The sequence below is a fragment of the Agelaius phoeniceus genome, chromosome 20 (assembly GCF_051311805.1).
Source record: "Agelaius phoeniceus isolate bAgePho1 chromosome 20, bAgePho1.hap1, whole genome shotgun sequence".
In the NCBI taxonomy this organism is placed as follows: Eukaryota; Metazoa; Chordata; class Aves; order Passeriformes; family Icteridae; genus Agelaius; species Agelaius phoeniceus.
The window spans coordinates 10,172,112-10,194,477 of record NC_135284.1 but is presented as its reverse complement, the minus strand read 5'-3'; the positions used below and the strand labels follow the sequence as shown (position 1 = coordinate 10,194,477).

At 50.0% G+C, this 22,366-nt stretch overlaps 1 protein-coding gene across 2 annotated transcripts in view; it reads right to left on the bottom strand.

The window, feature by feature from the left end:
• The window catches only part of GALNT17 (polypeptide N-acetylgalactosaminyltransferase 17), a 256,132-nt gene that overhangs the window by 188,609 nt on the left and 45,157 nt on the right, over positions 1-22,366 (bottom strand). For both annotated transcript variants that reach the window (XM_054647141.2, XM_077188550.1), the window contains exon 2: positions 8,816-8,999. In XM_054647141.2, coding sequence (XP_054503116.1) covers positions 8,816-8,999 — 184 coding nt within the window. The remainder of the gene's footprint in view (positions 1-8,815; positions 9,000-22,366) is intronic.

Here is a 22,366-nt window from a genome sequence, read left to right as displayed (position 1 = left end):
TTTAAAGAAGATATTGGGACTTCAAGCACCAAAGGCTTCTGACACACTCCTGACCCCACACAAGCTGCCAAAGTGTGCCCCAGTGACCTCTGCTTCTAAAGGGAAAGAAAAAGTTGCCCTGTGGCCCCATCTAAATCCACGCAGCACAAATCCCTAAAATTTCCACAGCTCCAGTTCTGGGGGGAGCCAGCCCCAGCTGCCTGTGTGTCCAAGGAACCAGGCTGCTCCTGCAGGTCACAGAATGGGCTGAAATAATAACCAACAAATGTAAAGCACAGCTGGAGAAGTGTGCTTTTAGAGCCTTTATTTGCCCAGTTTTCAAGAAAAAGCATTGCTGGAAGTCAGGAGCAGCATGTCCAAACACACTGAGGAATAAAGATCAATACTGGTATTTATTCCACAGCCTGCTGGTTTGTATTAGTGCTGGGGAAGCAATGGAGCAGCAAAGAGGCTTTTTCCTCTCTGCAAATCATCCCAAAGGCAGCAGAAGTTGCAGCTCCATCCCTGGAGGGCAGGAGGGGCACAGGGCACACAGAGCAGCAGCAGCAGCAGCTCCTCAGAGCTCAGGGCCCTGAGGATGCAGGAGAAACAAAAACCTGACTTTGTGTGGAGCTGGGTTTGGAATGATCTTCAGAGCAGGGAGGGACAGCCTGGGCACGGCCTCCAGTGACACCAGCAGGACCTGACTGGGCTGCAGCTGCTCCTGAGGGGCAGCTCTGATCTCTGCTCTGTGGGACAGGGACAGGGACAGGGACAGGGACAGGGACAGGAACAGCTGGGGCTGGGCCAGGGCAGGTTTATGTTGGATTTTGGGAAAGGTTCTTCCCCCAGAGGGTGCTGGCACTGCCCAGGCTGCCCAGGGAATGGGCACAGCCCCGAGGCTGCCAGAGCTCCAGGAGCTCCAGGGATGCCCAGGCTGGGATTGTTGGGTGTCTGTGCAGGGCCAGGGGCTGCACTGGGTGATTTTGCTCCTCACTTCAAGACAGACCCCGAGGGGCTGGGGCGTGTCCAGGGCAGGGAACAGAGCTGGGAAGGGTCTGGAGCCCCAGGAGCAGCTGAGGGAGCTGGGCAGGGGCTCAGCCTGGAGCAAAGGAGGCTCAGGGGGCCCTTGTGGCTCTGCACAGCTCCTGACAGGAGGGGACAGCCGGGGGGGTCGGGCTGTGCTCCAGGGAACAGGGACAGGAGCAGAGGGAACGGCCTCAGGCTGGGCCAGGGGAGCCTCAGGGGGGACATCAGCAGGAATTTCCCCATGGAAAGGGGGCTCAGCACTGCCAGGGGCTGCCCAGGGAGGTTTGGAGTGCCCATCCCTGGAGGTGCCCAGGGAAGGGCTGGAGGTGGCACTCAGAGCTCTGGGACAAGGTGGGGATGGGGCACAGCTGGGACTGGATGGGCTGGGAGGGATTTTCCAGCCCCAGTGATTCTCATTCTCCTGAGCTGGGTCCCTTCCAGTTCAGGAGGTTTCCATGACTTTTTGCAGCCTGGCAGATTAAAACTGCCTGGAGCCACACAGAGATGGGACAGATTGGGCAGGACAGAACAACACATGGACAGAAAATATCCAACAATCCATCCCAGAGCTGTAAATCTGCTCTGGCTTTGGTGAGCCCTGTTCTGAGGCACAGCTCCTGCATGCCAGAGCTGTGACACTGATACTCACTGCTTGATTTCTCTACTTGCTCTCCCAGAAAATTTTCAGGTGGCACCTTTCCAAGTACTGGAAAATATTACTTTTCTTTTTTTATGGCTGAAGCTATAAAAAGCCAAGGGCAGGAGTGTTTTTCATACAATGCTGGATCAAACCCACAACCATCTATTAGGAGAGGAGGTGCACAACCAGTCCTGGCTTTTTCCTAGAGCTGTAAGGATCTTTTAATACACTCCCACATGCAATTCAAAGGGAATTTCATATCTGAAAAAGCAATTTTTTTTTTCCTTCTTCCACGGTCTTGATTCCTCTCTAGTTTTCCCTTCAGTTATTTGATGAAGAAAAAGCCCTACATCCTGCCTCTTTTCCTGGCTGTTGTTTGGGTGTAGGACTGAAACACACCAAAGCACTCTCTGCAGACTGTAGTAGCACATTGTGCATGCAAGAGAGAAGGAGCTCTTCTGACCTCCTTTGTTTGCAATAAGCAGCAATCACAACAAATAAACAGGCATGAAACTCTATTTCCCAGCAAATATCACTCTCATAATTCAAGTAGTTTGTTTTGTCTTCTTAAATGTTGTCCTTCTCTGCAGACTCACTTCATCAAGCCTGGCTGAGCAGCCCAGGGCAGGACACGAGTGACAGGCACATCACCACAAATGCGTGCTCAGGAATGTCCCAGATGCTGCAGAAGCCATCACTGAGCTCTCCCACTGTAATATCTGCACATCTCAGACACTTCTGCCACAGCCAACACGGTCCTGTGGGCAGGGGGAAAGGCAGAAAGCGTTTGGTTTTATTAAAGGGGAGGGATGAGATGAGATGGATGGAGCAGTGACAGGGGCACCTCCTGCCCAGGCTGTGGCAGGTGCTGAGAAAATCCCTCCTTTCAGTGCCTTGGTCCCAGAGAAATCTGAGACAAGGGCACCTGCAAAGCCAGGGAGTTCAGTCACTCCCAAAGTGGAAGAGATTTCTGTATTTTCACAGGAAAATGAGTATGATAGCACATGGAACCTTCCCATCAGAGGGCACAGGCTGAGCCCCCTGGCACAAACCATGGCCAGGGTGGGCTCTGCAGGACATTTGGGATCCAGCACAAGAGATGGGCAGGCAGGAGGGGAGTCATGGGCAGGAGACTCAATTACAGCCTCCAGGTGCATCCTCCTGGGCAGTCCTGACGTGTCTCAGTCACACCCACATCCATCACTTTCCAAATATGCATTCTGCTGTGATTAAAAAGCCAAAATGCAATTCTTGGGCCCTGCAAGCTCCTGTAAGTCTGAGGGAGGCTCTCCAGGGATGGGGAGAGACCCCAAGGGGAACAGGGCCTCCCTCCACCCCACAAAGTGCTCCAGCACCAGCAGGGACACACTGAGAGCCCACAGAGGCCACACAAAACCGCTTGAAATAAAAACTGATCAAAAGCTGATTTCATTTCTTTAATTTAAATTGTCAAACAACAACCCAAAGTCTACCCAGAAGCCAAAGCTCTCCCTCTTCTGCACTGCATGCCAAAGAAAGGCTCAGCTTGCTGCTGCATGGGGTCCCTGGCAATAAAGCAGCCAAAGCCAGCTGGTGCTGAAATCCCACGGCAGCAGCTCCGGAAATGAACGGGAGATTCAGGCACTGAGAGCTGCAGGGGATGGCTCTGACTCAGCCCAGACACCACAGGGACACTTACACCAGGCAGGGACGTGGAACTGCTCCCTCTTCAGCAGCAGGTGATGGGGGCTCTGCCCAGGGCACCTCCCCACAGGGCCCAGGGCAAACACAGACCAGGTGCTGTGAGAACACAGCAGCAAACCAGGCTCCCAACACCTCCAAACCTTTTCCATCAGAGGATCCCAGAAGGGTTTGGGTTGGAAGGGACCTTAAAGCTGATCCAGGGCCACCCCTGCCATGGCAGGGACACCTCCCACTGCCCCAGGCTGCTCCAAGCCCTGTCCAGCCCGGCCCAGGGACCCAGGGGCAGCCACAGCCTCTCTGGGTCAAACCTGTTCCTGTATCTCCTCACCCTCACAGACAGGAATTCCTTCCCAGTATCCCATCCATCCCTGCCCTCCGGCATTTTTAGGCCATTCCCTCTCATCCTATCACTACATCCCCTTGTTCCAAGCCTCTTTCCACGCACCTCCTGACCCATGTGCAGGACCCCAAGGCAGGCAGGAGAAGGGGTTGTGTCTCCAGGCTGGGAACCCCTCAAAACCTGTGAAAAATCAAACTCTGGGAGTTGCTTATCTCTTACACCATCTTTGCTCTTCACTTTAATACCTCGGGGCTCCCCTCCCGAGAACAGCTGTCAGGAGATTTGCAGCAGCAGGAATGTGTCATCTGCACCCAGTGATCCAATAGTCCTAACAATTGTGGGTATTATTTCTCTTAAATCTACCCCTTAATCCTATAATGCCATAAAATACCACTGAATCAGAGCTTAGCAGGATTCCAGAAAAGAACAGACTTTTAAAGAGATAATGAGAACTCCACATTTATGTTGGAAAGGATTGAAAGGAGAGAATGGGGGAGGCAGAATGTACCAGATGGGAAGATTATTTCATAGTTTCCCTTAATATGATTTCTTCAACCTGAAGCATCTGGTAATTCCACTATCAGAGATTAGATACTGGATAAGATGGACAGGCAGGCTGATCTAACAAAGCAATTTTATTTTCTGGCTACACATAGGAGAGGTTCCCATTAAATCCTGCATCACAGGATACAACAGAGGTGCATAAAATGTTGTATCCAAGCAGGGAATGTTTGCAGGCCCTGGCATCCCATGTAAATATGCTTCACTTTCAATATAGAAAACAACATATCTCCCAAAGCCCCATCCTCCCCAGGCAGGTAGTGAGTGCTGGGAATGGATAAACAATAAAACTCACATAGCAGCCTTGTCCTTCAGAGGATTTTGCAGAAAATTGAGAAAATCTCTCCAGCTCATTTTTGTGAAGATTTGTGTAGAAATCCTGCAGGCTGTAGGCAGCACTTTGGGTACTTCCAATCTGGAAGCTGAGATTGTTTTCCAGAACATGCAGGAATCTCACCTTAAAGCCAAAAAACCCAATCAAGCGTGATTAGGCATGTGTTCCCAGTGCCCTTCTCACTGTGGCACTGCCTGGCAGCAGGTTCTGGAATAACTCACCCCAAAACACCAGTCCTGCCTATTTCAGCCCAAGGAAGGGCTTTCCCAGCCATCCCAGCTGGAATCTGTCACTTGGTTCACTGGGAAATCTCGTGCACATCCAGCACAGCCTTTCCTGCTCAGGGTAGGGTCCAGCTGGGGCAGGCACAGCTCCTGCTTGGAACCAGCTCCACACAGCTCATCCCAGACCTCTGGCACCTCTGCTCTGGGAATCAGCCCAGGACAATCCCAATCCCTCAGTGGGGAACAGCAGGGAAGAGTTTCCACCTCCCAGCCCAGGGGAGCAGCCCCAGCAGCAATGGGGAAAGGGGAAAGCAGAAAAGGGGAATGGGGAAGGGGAGAGAGGAGAGGGGGAAAGGGAACAGGGAATGGGAAAGAGGAGAAGGGAAAAGGGAACAGGGAATGGGAAAGAGGGGAAATGGGAACAGGAAAGGGGAAAGAGGAGAAGGGAAAAGGGAACAGGGAATGGGAAAGAGGAGAGGGGAAATGGGAACAGGAAAGGGGAAAGAGGAGAAGGGAAAAGGGAACAGGGAATGGGAAAGAGGAGAGGGGAAATGGGAAAAGGAAAGGGGAAAGAGGAGAGGGGAATAGGGAACAGGGAAGGGGAAAGAGGAGAGGGGAAAAGGGAACAGGAAAGGGGAAAGAGAAGGGAAAAGGGAACAGGGAATGGGAAAGAGGAGAAGGGAAAAGGGAACAGGGAATGGGAAAAAGGAGAGGGGAAAAGGGAACAGGAAAGGGGAAAGAGAAGAAGGAAAAGGGAACAGGAAAGGGGAAAGAGGAGAAGGGAAAAGGGAACAGGAAAGGGGAAAGAGGATGAGGGAGGGTAAGAAAAAAAAGAAAAGGGGAAAGAAGGAGGGGGGATGGGGAAGGGGAAGAAGGAGAAAAGGGAAGGGGAAGTGGATTAGGAAAGGGGAGGGGGGAAAAAGGAAAAGGGAAGGGGGAAAGGGAGAGGAGAAAGAGGAAGGGGAAAAGGGAAGGGATAAATAAGGGAAGGGGAAAGGAGAAAAGGAAAGGGGAAGGAAATAGCTCAAGTAAAGCAAAGATGATAATCCAAAGTACCAGAAAGTGACACCACAATTCCCCAGATGAGGGCACACAAGGTATTCTGCCACAGCTCCTGGTGCTGGGAAAGGCCTCACCTTCTCCTGAACATCATCCTCACACCTCTGGGACCATTCTCCCTGGGAAACTCCCTCCCTTCTCTGCCTCTGGGCAGGACTGAGAGGCCTTGAGCTGTGAGCTGGACTGGCTCCTCCTCAGCAACAGCTCCTGAAATCCCATGGAGCAGGGATATCTGAGTCCCTGAACCCTCAGTGGTGCTGACCACGGGGTGCAGGGAGCCTGGAGACACAAAAATATACCCAAAATGTGCCAAACTTCCCCATAACTCTCCTTGCTCCACCTCCCTTTGGCCTCAGGCACAAGAAAGGAGCAGGAAAAGGCCTCAGAGCTCTGATGCAGCTTTGCTCAGCACTCAGGGCAGTGACACTTGACCACATGAATCTTTCCTTAAAACCAGGGAAAACTGAGAGGAAAGGCTGGGGAGTGCCAGCCTGTGCCAGGACCAGTGCCAGTCCATTGGCATTCCAGACACTCTGCAGCCTTTAGCTGAACCACACAGCTTCACTATTATATTTGAAACTACTACATGCTTTGTAATGCTTATCAGCTGGAGGGTTTTCAACAGTTTTTCCCCACTAATGCTGCAATTTCTAAGCCATTTAGGCTAATTTCCCTTGACTTGAATCTATTTTAATCAGAAACCAGGATACTTGACTTAAATGGTTTGTGTTCAACCCTTCATAAAATCAGCCATAAAACTTTATGCACTAAATAGCAAGGGAACCTTGAAGCCAGAGGTAGGAAGAGGTGAAACTTTCCATATTCTCCAGCAAACTCCAGCCTATTACACACAGACCAACTGTTCTCTTACAATATCAAGCCAATTGATCCCCAAAACAAAAAGAAAACCAATAAACAAAATGCACTCCTGAAGTTCTTACACAGATAAAAGGCACTGAGTTGTGCAGCTGCACGAATTCCCTCCCAAATCTCAGCCCAGCTCCCAACTGAAGCATTTTTATTGCTGTGCCCTGTCCTCTCCCCCCCTCTCCCATGGAATGATGGATAGTGGAACTGAGGAAAAATACAATGCAAGGCTGAAAATGTCAGAATTAATCCTTTTCTTCCCCCCAAATCTGAAGAGAAACATTACTTCTCAAATTAATTCTAGCCAAGTAAGGCTGGCTCTGCTGGAAGTCAGAGCTGGGGATGAGAAATGGAAATCAGCAGCTCAGCCTCAGGTAAGTGCTGGGGAAGGTCTCGCTCCAAGGATCCAGCATTGTGCTGGGATTTGCATATCACAGAGGCAGAGGTGCAATTTGTACCTGCAATTCAGCCTGGCTGAGGAGCTGCAGCAGCACAATGCAGCCTGGGCTCCATTCCTTTGGAAACTCATCCAAGGGTTTCTGTTGTCAGCGCTTGACAGCCCTGGATGCTCCAAGGGGCTGCTTGGAATTCAGGCAGCACCCAGAGAGGTGAAGGAACAAGAGCTGCCCCTGCTGCCCTGGACAATCTGAGCTCTAGGGACAGGGGGAACAAGAGCTGCCCCTGTTCCCCCAGCCTGGACAATCTGAGCTCTGGGGACAGGGGGAACAAGAGCTGCCCCTGCTGCCCCAGCCTGGACAATCTGAGCTCTGGGGACAGAGAGATAAAAGAACAAGAGCTGCCCCAGCCTGGACAATCTGGAGCTCTGGGGACAGGGGGAACAAGAGCTGCCCCAGCCTGGACAATCTGAGCTCTGGGGACAGGGGGAACAAGAGCTGCCCCAGCCTGGACAATCTGCCACCTCCTGACCCACAGAGCTGCATTCCTGGCTGCACAGTTTTCAATGCTCTGCAACATCTTTGTCACTGCCCCAATGACACAGGCATTGGACATGGATCTTTCACAATCCAAACCTCTCTCAGCTCATTTTTTATCAAGGATTTCACTCCAGGCCAGGACAAACTGACACTTTCCTATTTTGAGGAACACTCTGGCAGCCATATCTGAAATGAACCTTCACAAAGATAAACTTGCAGCATGTCTTTCCTCATCCTCTGAACAAAATGATGTGTCACCTCTTCTAAAGGCTGTTCTCCTGTGCTGCTTGGCAGGTAAACATCACCAGCACCTTAAAAGCTCAATCAAAAAAGGAGAGGAAGGATATTGCCTGTAGAAACTCCCTTTAAATGCCCAATCTCCAGTGGGAAATCCCAAATGTCCTTGGAGGATCCCTGTGCTGGGAGGAGCCTGAGGGCAGCCCAAGGGCCCTGGAGATCCTGCAGGGTCATGAAGGAGCTGACAAGGAGGGAGGGAGGGAGGGAGGGAGGAAGAACCTCTGCACACTTTTACAGGGTATTAAACACCAAAAGCTCAATGAAAGCAGAGCTAAGCTTCTGATGGCGTCACTTCCACCCAAAACCATGGACTGCTTTAGGAAAACAGAGACAGACTGGGATGAAATTCACTTTTATCTCTGATAAATCATCTTGGTGAACTCTCTCACTCTCTGCAACTACCTGGAACAAGGCTGGGGCAGGTGGGGATCAGTTTCTTCTCCCAGGTACCAACTGACAGGACAAGCCTTGAGTTGGGCCAGGGGAGGTTTAGGTGGGATGTTAGGAATTATTTCCTGACAAAAAGGGTGGTCAGGCCCTGGCACAGCTGCCCAGGGCAGTGCATGCCCATCCCTGTAGAGGTTTAACAGCTCTGTTGATGTGGCACTTGAGGACACAGGTCAGTGGTGGCCTTGGCAGTGCTGGGGAATGGTTGGACTCAACAACCTTTGAGGGTTTTCCAACATCAGTGGTTCTGTGACTCCATGAGCTCATTCCAGCCCAGCCACCCCCTTTCTCATCACAGGGCCCTGGGAACAATGAGGGAAATGCCAGCAGCACCAAACCTGACTGGGAAAGCCCCAGCACTCCTGGCTCTGGGGTGACACCTGAACACAAACATTCCCTGCTGGAGCCCCTGGCACTCACTTGGTGGGGCGATAATCCGGGATGGAACGGTCCAGGGAGATCTTCTCACTGAGGTAGGAGTTGTAGCCATACTTCTCATGGGGTCCCTTGGCTTTCTCCTCCTCCTCGGGGGACAGGGTGGCTGGGAGGCCACCCTTGCCACGGCCACCATAGCCCTCAATGAGACCAAGGGACTTGGAGAGACCTGGGGGGAAAACAAAAACAACATCTCTGGTAAAAGCCATCCCTGGTAAAAGCCATCCCTGGTAAAACCCATCACTGCTAAAGCCATCATTGGTAAAACCCATCCCTGGTAAAACCCATCCTTGGTAAAACAATCCCTGCTAAAACCCATCCTTGGTAAAACCCATCCCTGGTGAAATCCATTATTGGTAATATTGATAAAACCTATAATTGGTAAAAATCATCATTAGTAAAACCCATCATTGGTAAAACTCATCATTGGTAAAACTCATCATTGGTAAAAACCCATCTCTGGTAAAACCCATCATTAGTAAAACCCATCATTGATAAAACTCGTCATTGGTAAAACCATCATTGGGTGCCCTGGTAAAACCCATTTTTGGTAAAACCCACCCCTGGTAAAACTCATTTTTGGTAAAACCCATCACTGGTAAATCTCATCATTGGTAAAACCCATCATTGGTAAAACTCATCCCTGGTGAAACTCAGCATTGGTAAAACCCATCCCTGGTAAAACCCATTTTTGGTAAAACCCACCTCTGGTAAAACCCATTTTTGATAAATCCTATCCCTGGTAAAACCCATTTTTGGTAAAACCCATCCCTGGTAAAATGAATCCCTGGTAAATCTCATCATTGGTAAAACCCATCCCTGGTAAAACCTATCCCTGGTAAAACCCATCGCTGTTATTTCCAACTCCTAAAGAAAAAAAAATACTCTAAAAATCCTGGCTGTTTTGGGTTCCTGGCTATTTTGGGTTGTTTTTCTGCAGACATTCCATGTCCTCCTCCTTTGGCCCAATGCTGGAATAGAAATGGCTCAAGTGTTGCAGTTCCTCAGGGCTCAGGCACACTGCTCCTGCCAGCCCTGCCCCTGGTGTGCAGCTGATGACCTGTCCCAGGATCTGTGCACTTATTGAGTTGGTGGGGAGGTTATTCAGGCCTCCTTCCCACTCTCAGAGAGGTAATTACATGGAAGGTTAGATGTCCCCAGGAGAAGGATAGGTTGAACACAGAGCAGGAATAAAACAGGCTTGGTTAAGTGCCAGCTGAATGAATTTTTGCTCAGTGTGAACAGTGAACAGCATACAAATGGTAGGGATTTAAAAACAATTTCCCCTCCAACCTTTCTTATCTTTTAAAGTACAGTGTTCCCAGACCCTTATCAAGGGGAATTATTTATTTATATCTGCATAGCTGAAGGAAATAGGCAAAGTTCAAAATGAGCTGCACATAAAGAGCTCCATGGATGATTTGGTGGTGGCTGTGGGAAGCCAAGTCCATGCTCATGTTATTATTTATTAGACAGAACACCTGGAATTTTAATATTTTTCATTAGCAGAGATTCACTCTCTTTTTGTCAGAAACACAAAAATAGTAATGATAGATTTTGGTTTGCTTTTGTGTCTGTTTGGTTTTTTATACTGAAAGACACCAGGGTTTCAATGGCAGAGCTCTGACTGAGAACAGGACAGATTTTGTCACCTCTGAAGCTTTTGAAGGGACAATAACCTTAAGGTTTGTCCAGCTCCCAAACCTACCACCGCCTCCCATTGTCCTGGACAAAACATTCCTGCCTGCCCACAGATTTAAGTTTTTTTTTCCTCAAAAACTAGCATTGAGAGACAGGAAGAAATGAGCTGGGAATGTAAATCATAGTTGGAAGAACAGTTTGAAGAATTATGATTATTATTACTATTATTATTATCATAATCATCATCGTTGTTGTTGCTGTTATTAATTGTATTCCTTCTGACAATGAAGCTCTCAACATCCTTCCCTCCTGTATCAGAGCCCCTCTGACCACACTGGGCTGGACTGGATGACTGGATTTTATCTGAGGACAATAACAACAAATCAGCTGCCAGGAGCCCCGGGCTGTGCTCACACATCCAGGCTGCCTTTCCCAGCTCCAGGCTGAGCAGGAGCCCGGGGTTCATCCAGGAAGGCTGGGATGGGTGGCACTTGGTGGCCTGCAGAAGCTCAGCAGGTCACTCCATGAACTTCCCAACCCCAAGTAGTTCCACTCTGGGAACACTCAGCATCTCCCAGTTTGCTTTTAAAGCTTAATTTTGCTTTTCTTGATTCATCTGAACACATTTCTCCCTGCCCCAGTGATTTTGCTTTCTGTGCTTTGAAGCCACACCTGTGAGGAGGGACACGGGGACTTTCTGAGGGGGGCAGAGGCTCCATGGATGGAGAACACTTGTGCCAGTGTTCACAGGGGTCCAAGGATGAGGGAAGAGATGAGGATCTGACTCCATGTTTCAGAAGGCTGATTTATTATTTTATGATATATATTATATTAAAACTGTACTAAAAGAATAGAAGAAAGGATTTCATCAGAAGGCTGGCTAAGAATAGAATAATAAAGAATAACAAAGGTTTGTGGCTCTGACAGAGAGTCTGAGCCAGCTGTGATTGGCCATTAATTAGAAACAACCACATGAGCCCAATGCCAGATGCACCTGTTGCATTCCACAGCAGCAGATAACCATTGGTTACATTTTGTTCCTGAGGCCTCTCAGCTTCTCAGGAGGAAAAATCTTAAGGAAAGGATTTTTCACAGAAGATGTCTGTGACAGACACTCAGTGGGATTTGGGAGCCATGGACATCCCAGCACCTGGCTGTTAGAAGCAGGCTTTAAAATCACAAGCTCAGGTTATTACCAACAGCTGATAACACACCCTGAACTCAGACACCAAGGCAGTGCTTGTCCCAGAGCTCCACACTGTAACCAGCAGGGAAGGATGATCCCCCCAAGGCCAATCCATCCCACAAGATCCCAGCCAGTCTCCAGAGGTCCTTACCTCTGGCTCAGGTGAGGGAATTGTGCTCCCAGGCACAGCCCCTCAGTGAAGGAGCTGGAATTCAAGGTGAGGAACCTCCCCCAGTGCTCAGAACACCACCAACCCCCGAGGCCACGCCAGCCTGGGGGACAGATCCCAGCACTCATTCATTTCTCTCAGCTCATTTCTGCACATTCTGTCTTTCTACTGCTTGAAGTTGGTAAATGCTGCTAAACCAACATCATGCAACCAAAGCAATCAATCAGATGGATCCATTTGTGCTGGGCAGGGCACACCATGAGCCCTCCATCCTGCCCTGCAGGAGAGCACCTGCAAGGAGACTCATGGAGATGAAGGTTGCCAGGTGGGGTGTGCCAGGCAGGATCCCCTGGCTGTCCCTGGGCTGGTTCAGCATCTCCTCTGCAGCCCAGGCTGTTGGGAGGGTTCAGGAATGTCACTCTGCTGTGTGGCACTCCAAGAAGAATCAAGAACATTTGTTAAGGAGGACAAATCATGTCCAAACAGAAGAGGAAGGAATTTGTTTCCAGCTGGCTGAGAAGGTGCCTCAGGAGGGGCAGAACTGAACAGAAATGGTGACAGCACATCCTCATCCAGTCAGTCCATTCATTGGCTTTTATTCACCACATTTTTGGGTACCTTTCTGTGAACTTGGGGTGCCTTTGCTGTGACTTCAGGAATTACCCTGAGCCCAGCCCATGTGGCTGCTCAGGATATTCTGGGATTCCATGAAACCTGCTTGGAATTGGCCTGGAAGGGCCAGAAGTGACACACACAGAGACAGCATGAGCAAAAAAGGGAAGGAGCATGGTGCCATCAGCTCATTTTCCCAAAGAAAAGGTTGAAAGCAAAGAGTCAGGACTGTTCCCAAGTCACAGAGCAAATCCTTTATCCTTCTGGGCAGGCACAAAGCAGAAGTGCTGAACCTCTGCCAGAAAGTCTCTCCTGATGCCTGCTCCAGCCTACCTGTAGTGATAAACAGCACTAATCCCCACAAAAATCTTCAACTTTGGAGTGGATTCAGCCCCTAGGGAACTCTGCAAGCTCAGGAGGTGGGAATGGGCTGCATGGAGATGAGGTGTTGTTGCAGATCAGAGCTCTGAGCAGCCACAAGCTTCACTCATCCCAAAGCCACACTCACCCAAAGCTAAAACAGGAATTTTTTTTTCAGAACCTCCTAAAAATTCTGAACTTTGCAACAAATGGAATATATTGCTATTGCACTACAGGAATAGAAGGGAAAAGAAAAAGCAAGACACCACGTGGAGCTGCCAAGATCTGAGCCCCTCCTGCTGGAACAGCCAGACTGGAGATCCCTGGGGACTGGCAGGAGTTGGTTTTCTTCAAGATGATATAAAAATTTAATCTCTACAGCAAAATTATTCCTAGACTGAGCACAGTTAGAGTAAATATATTAGTCTCTTCTTAAGCTGAATGTATTTCAGGAGGAGGCAGGAGTTTTCTAGGACAGAGAAAACCTTTAGTGAAATACAATCTAATGTGATTTGCAGCCTTCATTTCCAAAGGCTCCCCAGGAGCTGGAGGGGGGGGAAAGCTTTTTGCTCCATGTCAGCCTGGATGAAGGAAAACATTAACCCTCCCATACAACCCTCAGCTGAGGAAACCTGTGATGGGGGGCTGGGGAAGAAGGAAGAGCCCTGAAATTAAAAGATATTTCTGAGAAATGGGTGCTGAGGGAAAACAACATCAACCTTGCAGGGCCTGAAGGGGTCCCAGGGGGCTGGAGAGGGACTGGGCTGAGTCCCTCTCCAGGGATGGAGGGACAGGATACAGGGAATGGCTTCAAATGGAGAGAGGGCAGGGCTGGATGGGATATTGGGAATGAGGAATTGTTCTCTGTGAGGGTGGGCAGGCCCTGGCACAGGGTGCCCAGAGCAGCTGTGGCTGCCCCTGGGTCCCTGGCAGTGCCCAAGGCCAGGCTGGACAGGGCTGGGAGCAGCCTGGGACAGTGGGAGGTGTCCCTGCCATGGCAGGGGTGGGGTGAGATGACATTCAAAGTCCCTTCCAACCTAAACCATTCTGGGATTCTAATACAGGAAAGATTTCTGGAAAAGCAGCATTTTTAGCTGCATCTTTCCATATCTGTATCTCGTGCAGCATGAGGTACAGAACACACAGAGCTCAGGATGGAAGCCATATTCCAGCAGGGAAGAGGAACTTGGAGCCCTCCTTCCCCAGAAGGAATAAGTAACACTGAAATGGTACTGGAAAACACAGGAACCATAAGGCAAAATTAAATAGATATCTCTGCAAAGCACAGCTCTGACTCAGTGAAACACAGTGGATTTTTCAGTCCCAAGAGCTCTCACAGTGATGTTTGTTCCTGGCTACATCAGCCTGAGAGCTGAAGGCCCACAGGGAATCTCTGACCTGGGGAACAGCCAGACCAAGGAGGTAAATGGCCAAAGGCATTGGCCATGTGTGACCTGCAGGGGACTCAGAGAGAGGGGACACCCAGAGAGGCTCTCAGGGCACTGTGAGGAACCAGAGCTACTGCAAGGGGCAGAGTGTCCCAGGGAATGCAGGAAATTGTGGGGACTGCTGAAGCCTTACTGCTGTCCTACTAAACACAGACTGTTAAAGGAGGGCTCATTAACAATCAGGGGCATTGGCAGAAGAACAGGCACCAACTTCCCTTTGCAGCCCTGGTGGAACCTGGGGCATGGGATTTTCTCTCCTTGCAGCAGTTTTTACACAATTTTAGCCAGATTTGCTCAGACCTGTTGTTCTTAGGGTAGGTAACTCCCATTCCTCTGGCTGTAGGTTACACCTGTGGAACCCTGAGCTGCCACAGGGCTCTGGGAACTGTGCAGGGAATACAAACACAGCTGTGCAGGGAATACAGGTCAGCTTCCTTTGCTGTCACTGCCTTCCCACAGCATCCTCATTCTCCTGCAGGGGAAACTAAAAGTAGCTGTAAAGGGATCAGAAAATGAGAGTTCACTCTCTCCTGGGAAAAAAATAGATATATAAAGTTTAAAAATGAACTTGAATACTAGAGCCCAGTGAAAAACCAGTATTCCCCTGAACCCTATACAATTCTGTTCACTGTACATGCTACATTTATTTTTCCCAGGGCTGACCACCTATCAAAAATTTATCCCCCAGATGAGATGCTGCAGCTAAAGGGTCAGTTCTTCCCCTTCCACTGGACAGTCCTTTTCCAGGAGCTGGATTTTAGCATATCAGGACATCTCCCCCAGTGCAGGAATGCTCAGAGCTGCCTGGTGTCCTTCACCATGCAAATGCAGTTGGTTTACTGCAGAGATTACCATGAGCATGGTGACTTTCAGAAATGGGGGGTCACAAAAACTCCCACTCTCTGCCTTCACGCTGAATGACAAATGGGAACTCAGAAAAAGCAGCAGATGAATGGGCCCAGGCTTGGCAAGCAGGGATTTTAGCAGATACAAACTGAAAATAGAGCATATTTCACCTGTACTCCAACATATTGCATCTCTGAAAAAGCTCCTGCCTATGAAAAATTATGTGAATAATTCTGCCTGAAATGAATTTGTCCAACAGAGCATTAAGATTTCACTTAAACAATTGTGACAGGTAGGGGCAAGGGAATTGAACACATTTTCTTGCAGCCCAGCCAGGCAAGGACCAAAACCAGGATGGGCACAGCTCATTTTAAATATATTTAATAATATAACCTTTTTAATGCCAGGCTGGATGGGGCTTGGAGCACCCTGGCCTGGTGGAAGGTGTCCCTGGCCATGGCAGTGGGGGATGAGATGAGCTTTAAGGTCCCTTCCAACACAGCCACTCTGGGATTCTCTGATTTAGGCTTAGATTAGATGATGAGCTGTAGAAAAATGTTTTAAGCCTAGCTGTGCTTACATCATTATGGGAACAGTCAGACAATGTCCAGGTTCCTGCCCACCTTGCACTCCTTGGTAGGGATGGAGAAGGGAGCAGTCACTGCTCAGGTCTGCAGGCTCGTTTGAAATGTTTAAACACAAATCTGCATTTACAGGTGCATACACACAGGGATCCAAAAATGAAGTTTTCTTATCAATATAGAAATGGAAACAGAGGGAAATTATTTTCAGAGCCAGAGGGAGGATCAGCACCCAGAGCAAGGACAACACAGTTATCAGGACAATGTCAAAGCCTGTTTGGCCTATTACACTGCCAGGTTCTGCTTCCAAATGATAATTCCCCAATCAAGATTTGCCCCTGGCACAAACCAACAGAAATCCTTCCCCAGGCCAAGGCTGTTTACATCTGAGGAAAGATTTATTTGGTTCCAACACCTGGGACTGGTGAAAGAGCTTGGATGTCGCCCTGTCCTCTCTGGAAAGTCCAAAAATAGTGGCATTTACCACTGCTCACATTGATAAAATAACTTGTTGAGAAAGGCAGAACTTGGCAGCAGAGCTGGTGCAGAGCAGGAATCCATGGGCTAAAGAAAGCTCTCTGCAGCTGAGCAGGGAGAGCAGGCACTGCTGCCACAGCAGGAACAGAGACTTTGTTAGACAAGACAAGCCTGAAGGGGATTCCTATCCCGGGGAAAACCTGGACACATGTGAAGCATTCCTGGCAATTTAGCAGTGAGAGGAATGCCCTTCCCTGGGGGTGCAGCCCCCCTTCCCCAGGAGCTGTTCTGCTGCTGCATTGCCCCTCTCAAAGGGGAAACTCCACTCGAGGAGCCAGTCCCTAAAGCTGTCACAGGTTTGTCCCAAAACGTCCAGTTACACCCCACTGCCATCCTGTCTGTTCACAGCCACAGCTCCAGCAGCTGCCTGGGAATTCTGGATAACAGCCTGGGATCCAAGAGCAGGAAGGGATGAAGGGGATTTGCAGAAAAGGTAAAGGAAAGAGTTTGTTGCAGCAATCTCACCTGAATGTTATGACACAAATACAGATTTATCCTCTGACTAACACAGGAGACTGTCATATTCTGGAAATACTGGAGAAAAGGGAGGACAAAGAGGCAAAAAGGAGTAGATCACAGTGTGCCACAAAAAGGAAAATCAGGATCAAAACCATCACTAAGAAAATTTAGTGAGAGAGCTGACCCAAGTTACGTCACTTGAGATGTCAGAGAACTCCAGAGAACTGGCTTTAGTAAGCCCTGCCTAAGGGCTGCTTTCAATGATTCAGTATTCCTGGGATTCAGGCACAAACATTTCCCCACCAACACACAGCAAGGTATTTGCATGAGCTGCTCAGAACCGTCCAGAGCAGCCTTCTCAGCAGCTGCTGCCTGGTCTGTTCCAGTGGCACAGATCTCCAGAAAGCACCAGCATGCCCAGGGAGCAGTGAGAAAGCACAGGAGACCCTCAGAGAGGGGAGGGGACTCTGTGGAGAGTACCCAGCATCCTGGTTTAGGTTGGAAGGGACTTCAAAGTTCATCTAATCCCCACCCCTGCCATGGCAGGGACACCTCCCACTGTCCCAGGCTGCTCCCAGCCCTGTCCAGCCTGGCCTTGGGCACTGCCAGGGATCCAGGGGCAGCCCCAGCTGCTCTGGGCACCCTGTGCCAGGGCCTGCCCAGCACAGCCAGGTACCAGTGAGGAGACCCAAGCAGGGAGAGAGCAGATGCCCAGCAGAGCAGAGCAGGACAGCAGCTTCATCCAAGGCTCCACAACCAGATCTGCATGGCTGAAACACCCCTGGGTGAGGCACTGCCATCAGCAGCTGGGCTCAGACTCATTCCAGGACCTTCATCCCCACCACCATCATTCTGCAGACAAAATGCTCACAGGCTCCTCCCTCCAGGCCTGTTGGGCCATCTCCCCCTCCTGTCTTAGGCTGTGAGATGTGTGTGTGTTCTGTCCCCATGTGTCAGAGCTGGGGCAGTTCTCTGCTGTTCTTGGGGCAGTTTTCTTGATCTCTCCCCCAGCCAATCCTCCCTGCAGGAGATCTCTGCTGTCCATGGCCACTGAGTGTCCCTGCAGGGCTGATCCAATTCCAGCATCCCATGGGGAGATGCTGCATTGCCCAGGGCAGGAGCCAAGCATTCCTACCTGGATCCAATGTGAGCCTGGCACAGCCCAGCAGCCTTTGCCCAGGGCATTGCCAGAGGAGCAGCTTCTGCTGCCCTGCATGGCCAGAGGGAGCCCAGGCCCATCTGCAGCAGCCCTGGAGCTGCAGAGGAAAACTCCCCCCTTGTGCAGGATCCCTGCTCCAGCAGAGCCACAGCTGGCACTGCAGGAGGGCTGAGCCCCCATGGGATGGGGCTGTGCCACCCCCTGGCACACAGGGGACAGGGCATGGTCTGACTCTGGCAGTGGTTTGGTTTTTTTTTTGGTTTTTTATTTTTTTTTTAATTTTATTTTGTTTGCACTATTGTATTTGTATTTTTAATTTTCCCTAATAAAGGACTGTTATTCCTACTCCCATAACTTTGCCTGAGAGCCCCTTAATCTCAAATTTATAACAATTCAGAGGGAGGGGGTTTACATTCTCCATTTCAAGGGAGGCTCCTGCCTTCCTTAGCACACACCTGGCTGTTCAAACCCAGCTCCTCAGACACCAGGCCCCTGCCAGGGGAGCTGCTTCAGCCCAGCCACGAGCCTGGAGTGCCCTGCTGGGGCTGCAGGAGCAGAGGGGCTCTGGGCTCTGCTGCTGCTGCTGCTGCTCTGTGAGAGGAGGATGGATGAGCTCTCCTCAGCCTGACAGCAGCCTGGGGAAAGAGGCACTCTGAGAGCTCTGCCCAGCCATCCATCTGCTGGGAGGGAACACACGGTGAGCTGAAGCCTGATGGAGTGTCCAAGAGGAGTCTGTGTTAGCAGCTACCGAGGCCATACAGCATAACCCACAGCAGGACCTGACATTCCAGGTCTGACACTGTTCCAGTAACTCACAGATCAATGCAGGGCCTGTCACTGTTCCAAAGACAGACAAGGTCCCTGCTCCATGCAGCTAATGGGGTATTGATTCTCCACACACCCAACTGCAAGCTCTGCACTTGGGGGACTTTGCTGAAACCCCCAAAATGTTCCTAAAGACTTGCCTGGCTCGGTGCCTGTGGGACAGTTTGGGACACAGGAGCTCCAGGGAGCAAGGCCAAGGGCAAAAGCAACCTTGCATATTTACACTGCTCAGCCAAGGGCCCATTTGGGTGATGAATTAAGCAATTACCTGCAGCTTTATTTTTAGGAGGCAGGCTGCAATTCAAGCAAGAGAGAACTTATCTTGCTCTCCTGTCTGAGCTGCCAGGACATTGCTCTGGCAGGACACCCTCCTACGTGCCAGGCTGCTCAGGGAGTGTGGCAGGAGCAGCTCCTTGCCCAGGAAAATCACAGATTTCCCATTACTGGGAGTCTTGAAGGGCAGGCTGGATGGGGCTGTGAGTGACCATTGGAACAAGGTGATCTTCACGTGTCCTTTTCAACCCAAGCCATTTTGCTGCAGAGGATGGAAGAGTCTGGAAATGTCTTCAGTAAAGCATTTTAAGGAATTCCCAAACTCTTCCACCCTCAGCAGCAGAACATCAGCCCTCACATTTGTGCTCAGGCAGTGATTTCTGAGGCCAAACTGCTCATCCCCAGGTTGTGACACCCATCAGCACTCCAGGCTCAGGCAAACCTTTTGCTGAACTTTCATTGCTTCTTTCATCCTCCAGTGCAAAATTTCATTTCTTTGGGTAACACAGTCCATTCCCACCTCCATCACAACATGTTTGCTTCCAGGCAGAGCTGCTGCTTGGGCACAGAGATGTCAAACTTCAGTGCCAGCCCAAAACCACCCAGCCAAAGGTGGGAGAACAAGGATTTCTTAAATCCATCTTGTCCCAGGGAAGCTGTGCCTGGAGCAGCACCTGCAGTGTGATGGGACTACCCCAGGGAAAGGAACAGAACCACAGGAACAAGTATGGAAGCAGGAAAAGAACAGAACCCACAAAAACACAAGCAAACAGTTTTTGCACCCCATTCAAAGGTTATAAATAATATTTAGCATTTTTATTTTCACAAGGAATCTGTTATTTGCAGACCGTGTCTCTATAGCAAGCTGTCAGTGTTTGTGGTTTCCTCTAGTGCATGCTCCTGTTTCCTTCTGAAAACATTTCCTCTCTGTATAGATTGGCCTGTTGGAAAGGGAAAAAATTGCTGCCATTTGGCAAGATAAGAAATGAAGAAATACCACAGTGTGAGTGCAGATATATCATCAATACAAAAGTGGCTGCTCAGGTTTTGGGCTGAGTTTTGTGGGTTTGTGGGAGGTGACACAATTGTGTGAGTCCTGTGCACTGGGCACCTCCTCAGAGAGCCCTGGGGGAGGCACAAACTGCAGATGGTCACCAGAACACCTCCCAGGCTATAAAACCTCACAGAGGCCTCCCTGCTTGCCCCTCCTCAAGTCTGGGGAAGGGAGGAACTCCTGGGTGGTGTTTGTGACCCAAGTTTCAAGCAGAGCTCCAGGTCACTGGGACAGGCTGGCACCTGTGGACCCCAAAAAGGGTCTGTGGGATTGTACCCTGAGCAGCCCACACTACACAGGGGCCCTCAGAACACTTCCAGGGTTCTCCAAAGGGGCCCTTTGATCCAAATAATCCCTCCCTGGGCTACCTTGAATGTGCTCAATTTGTAAAGACTAATTAGAGATTAGAGAAGGGATGGCATTGCCCAGAATTTGCTTTCCCAAAAAAAGGATGTCATTATGATGTGAACATGGCTGCAGGGAGGGAAACTCTGGGTTTACAAGTGCATCCTTAGCAAGTATCACAAGCCACATCCCAACTAACTGCATTTTACTGAACTGTGAAATCACCAATTACTTTTTAAGGTCAAGAAAGTCCATTTGGCAAGGGTTTGCTCGGTGCATTTAACTTCTGTGCTCAGACACTGTCCTCCCTCAGTGCCCAAGCCCATTTACTGCAGGTTTTGGGGTGTGCTCTCAATGCTCTCAGACACACAGGGCACCCCAGAGAGTGCTTGTGCTCTTCAAACTCCTTCCATCTGTTTGTGCTCTGCCAATGGGCCGTAGGGGTGACACAGCCAAAGCCCGAAATAAAGGAGCTAATTTGGTCATCAGAGAGAAATATCCTCCACTGCAATGCCTTTATTCCTGCACACAGCTGCATTCTCCTGACAAACACAGCAGCCATGGATCCAGGGTGCTTTATGTAATGGATGCAGTGTTGGAATGAGCACAGGAGCACAACAGACACCTGGACAAAAACCTGGGGTTGTCCCAGTGTGACTCAGTCTCTGTGTGGGGGAGGAAGAGCTCTGTGTGCATTCAAGGACTCTGCTCACTGAAACCACTCGAGTGCTCAAGGAAAGCAGGAGCTGAACCGCTTTGCTTCAAGGAGTGAGCCTGGAGCTCACTCTGCACCATCCATGCACATCTGTGCCTGGTTACCCTGCTCATTGTTGGGAACAGTTCTGAAGAGGCCCCAGATCTGTGGCTGTTTAACTCCGTGTTTCTATAGAGAGCTGCTGATGATAGGCACTAAGTGCTTTAAAAACATAATTAACGCTCAAAGCACTCCTGAGAGGCAGCTAAATATAGGACTGGGAGTTTCAGCTACCTGGAGTAGGACTGTCCTTGATCCTTTTGTAGAACACTTGGTACAACAGGGTACACAGTACAATAGGGTCTCAGTCCCATTGTGCTTGGGGCTCCCAGAGAACTCAGCAGAAAACACACCTCACTCCTTATCCAGATGTCAAACACAGAAAATAACTTATCCAAGGTGACTTAGCTGAGGATCCATGTTTACAGACAGAACCTGATTTCTTAGAAAATTAGAGAAAGGAAATGAGAGAACATGCCATGCCAGGGGGGTTTCCTCCAGAGGCCCCTCCCTGTGGAGTGGCCACACCAAGTGACAGGTGACACCTGAGCACTGAGCACTGTGCTTTGGCCACCTCCTTCTGAGAGCCAAGCCCTGGCTTTGTCGCTGATCTGGAGGGACCAGGTAAGCCCAGAGAGCCTCAGCCATTACAGCATTTCACAGGACCCCATTTTTAGCCAAAGAGGAATGTCTGGAGCCATTTTTGAGAGCAAGGTGTTCAATGAGAGGAAACCCCAGAGGTGGATCACTCACACCCAGGTGTGTGGTGTCCCCATGGGCATCCCTCAGCCTCCTGCCCTATGGAAGAAATCCCCAGATGTCCTGGGAAGTGCCACCAAGTGTCAGGACAGTCACACTTGCCACTGCACTTTTCCCCTGGGGACCAGAAAGCAAAAGGGGACTCACTAAGTTTGCCTTTGACAAACCTGTGGTCTGGAGGAGCTGCCCTGTGTTTGCCACCCAGCAAACACCCACAACTTCCCAGGCCACACAATCCTCATCTCCATTCTCCTTCCCACCCTCCCAGGCTGCCAACACACACTTCCCCCTTCTGTTCCATCCTGCCTCCATCTGACTTCCATCCCTGAGTTCCAGTCTCTTCCACACCACATCCCCTCAGCACTTCAGTCCTTGCTGCCCTCAGTCCCCTCCTGTCCCCAGCACTGCCCATCCTCTGACCTGCCCTGGGGCAGCCAAGATCAGGCCTAAGATTCCTTCCAGATTCCCATGAATACTAATTAATTCCCCCCTAAAAACTGTGCTAATGAGTAACCCTGCAGCTCCCCA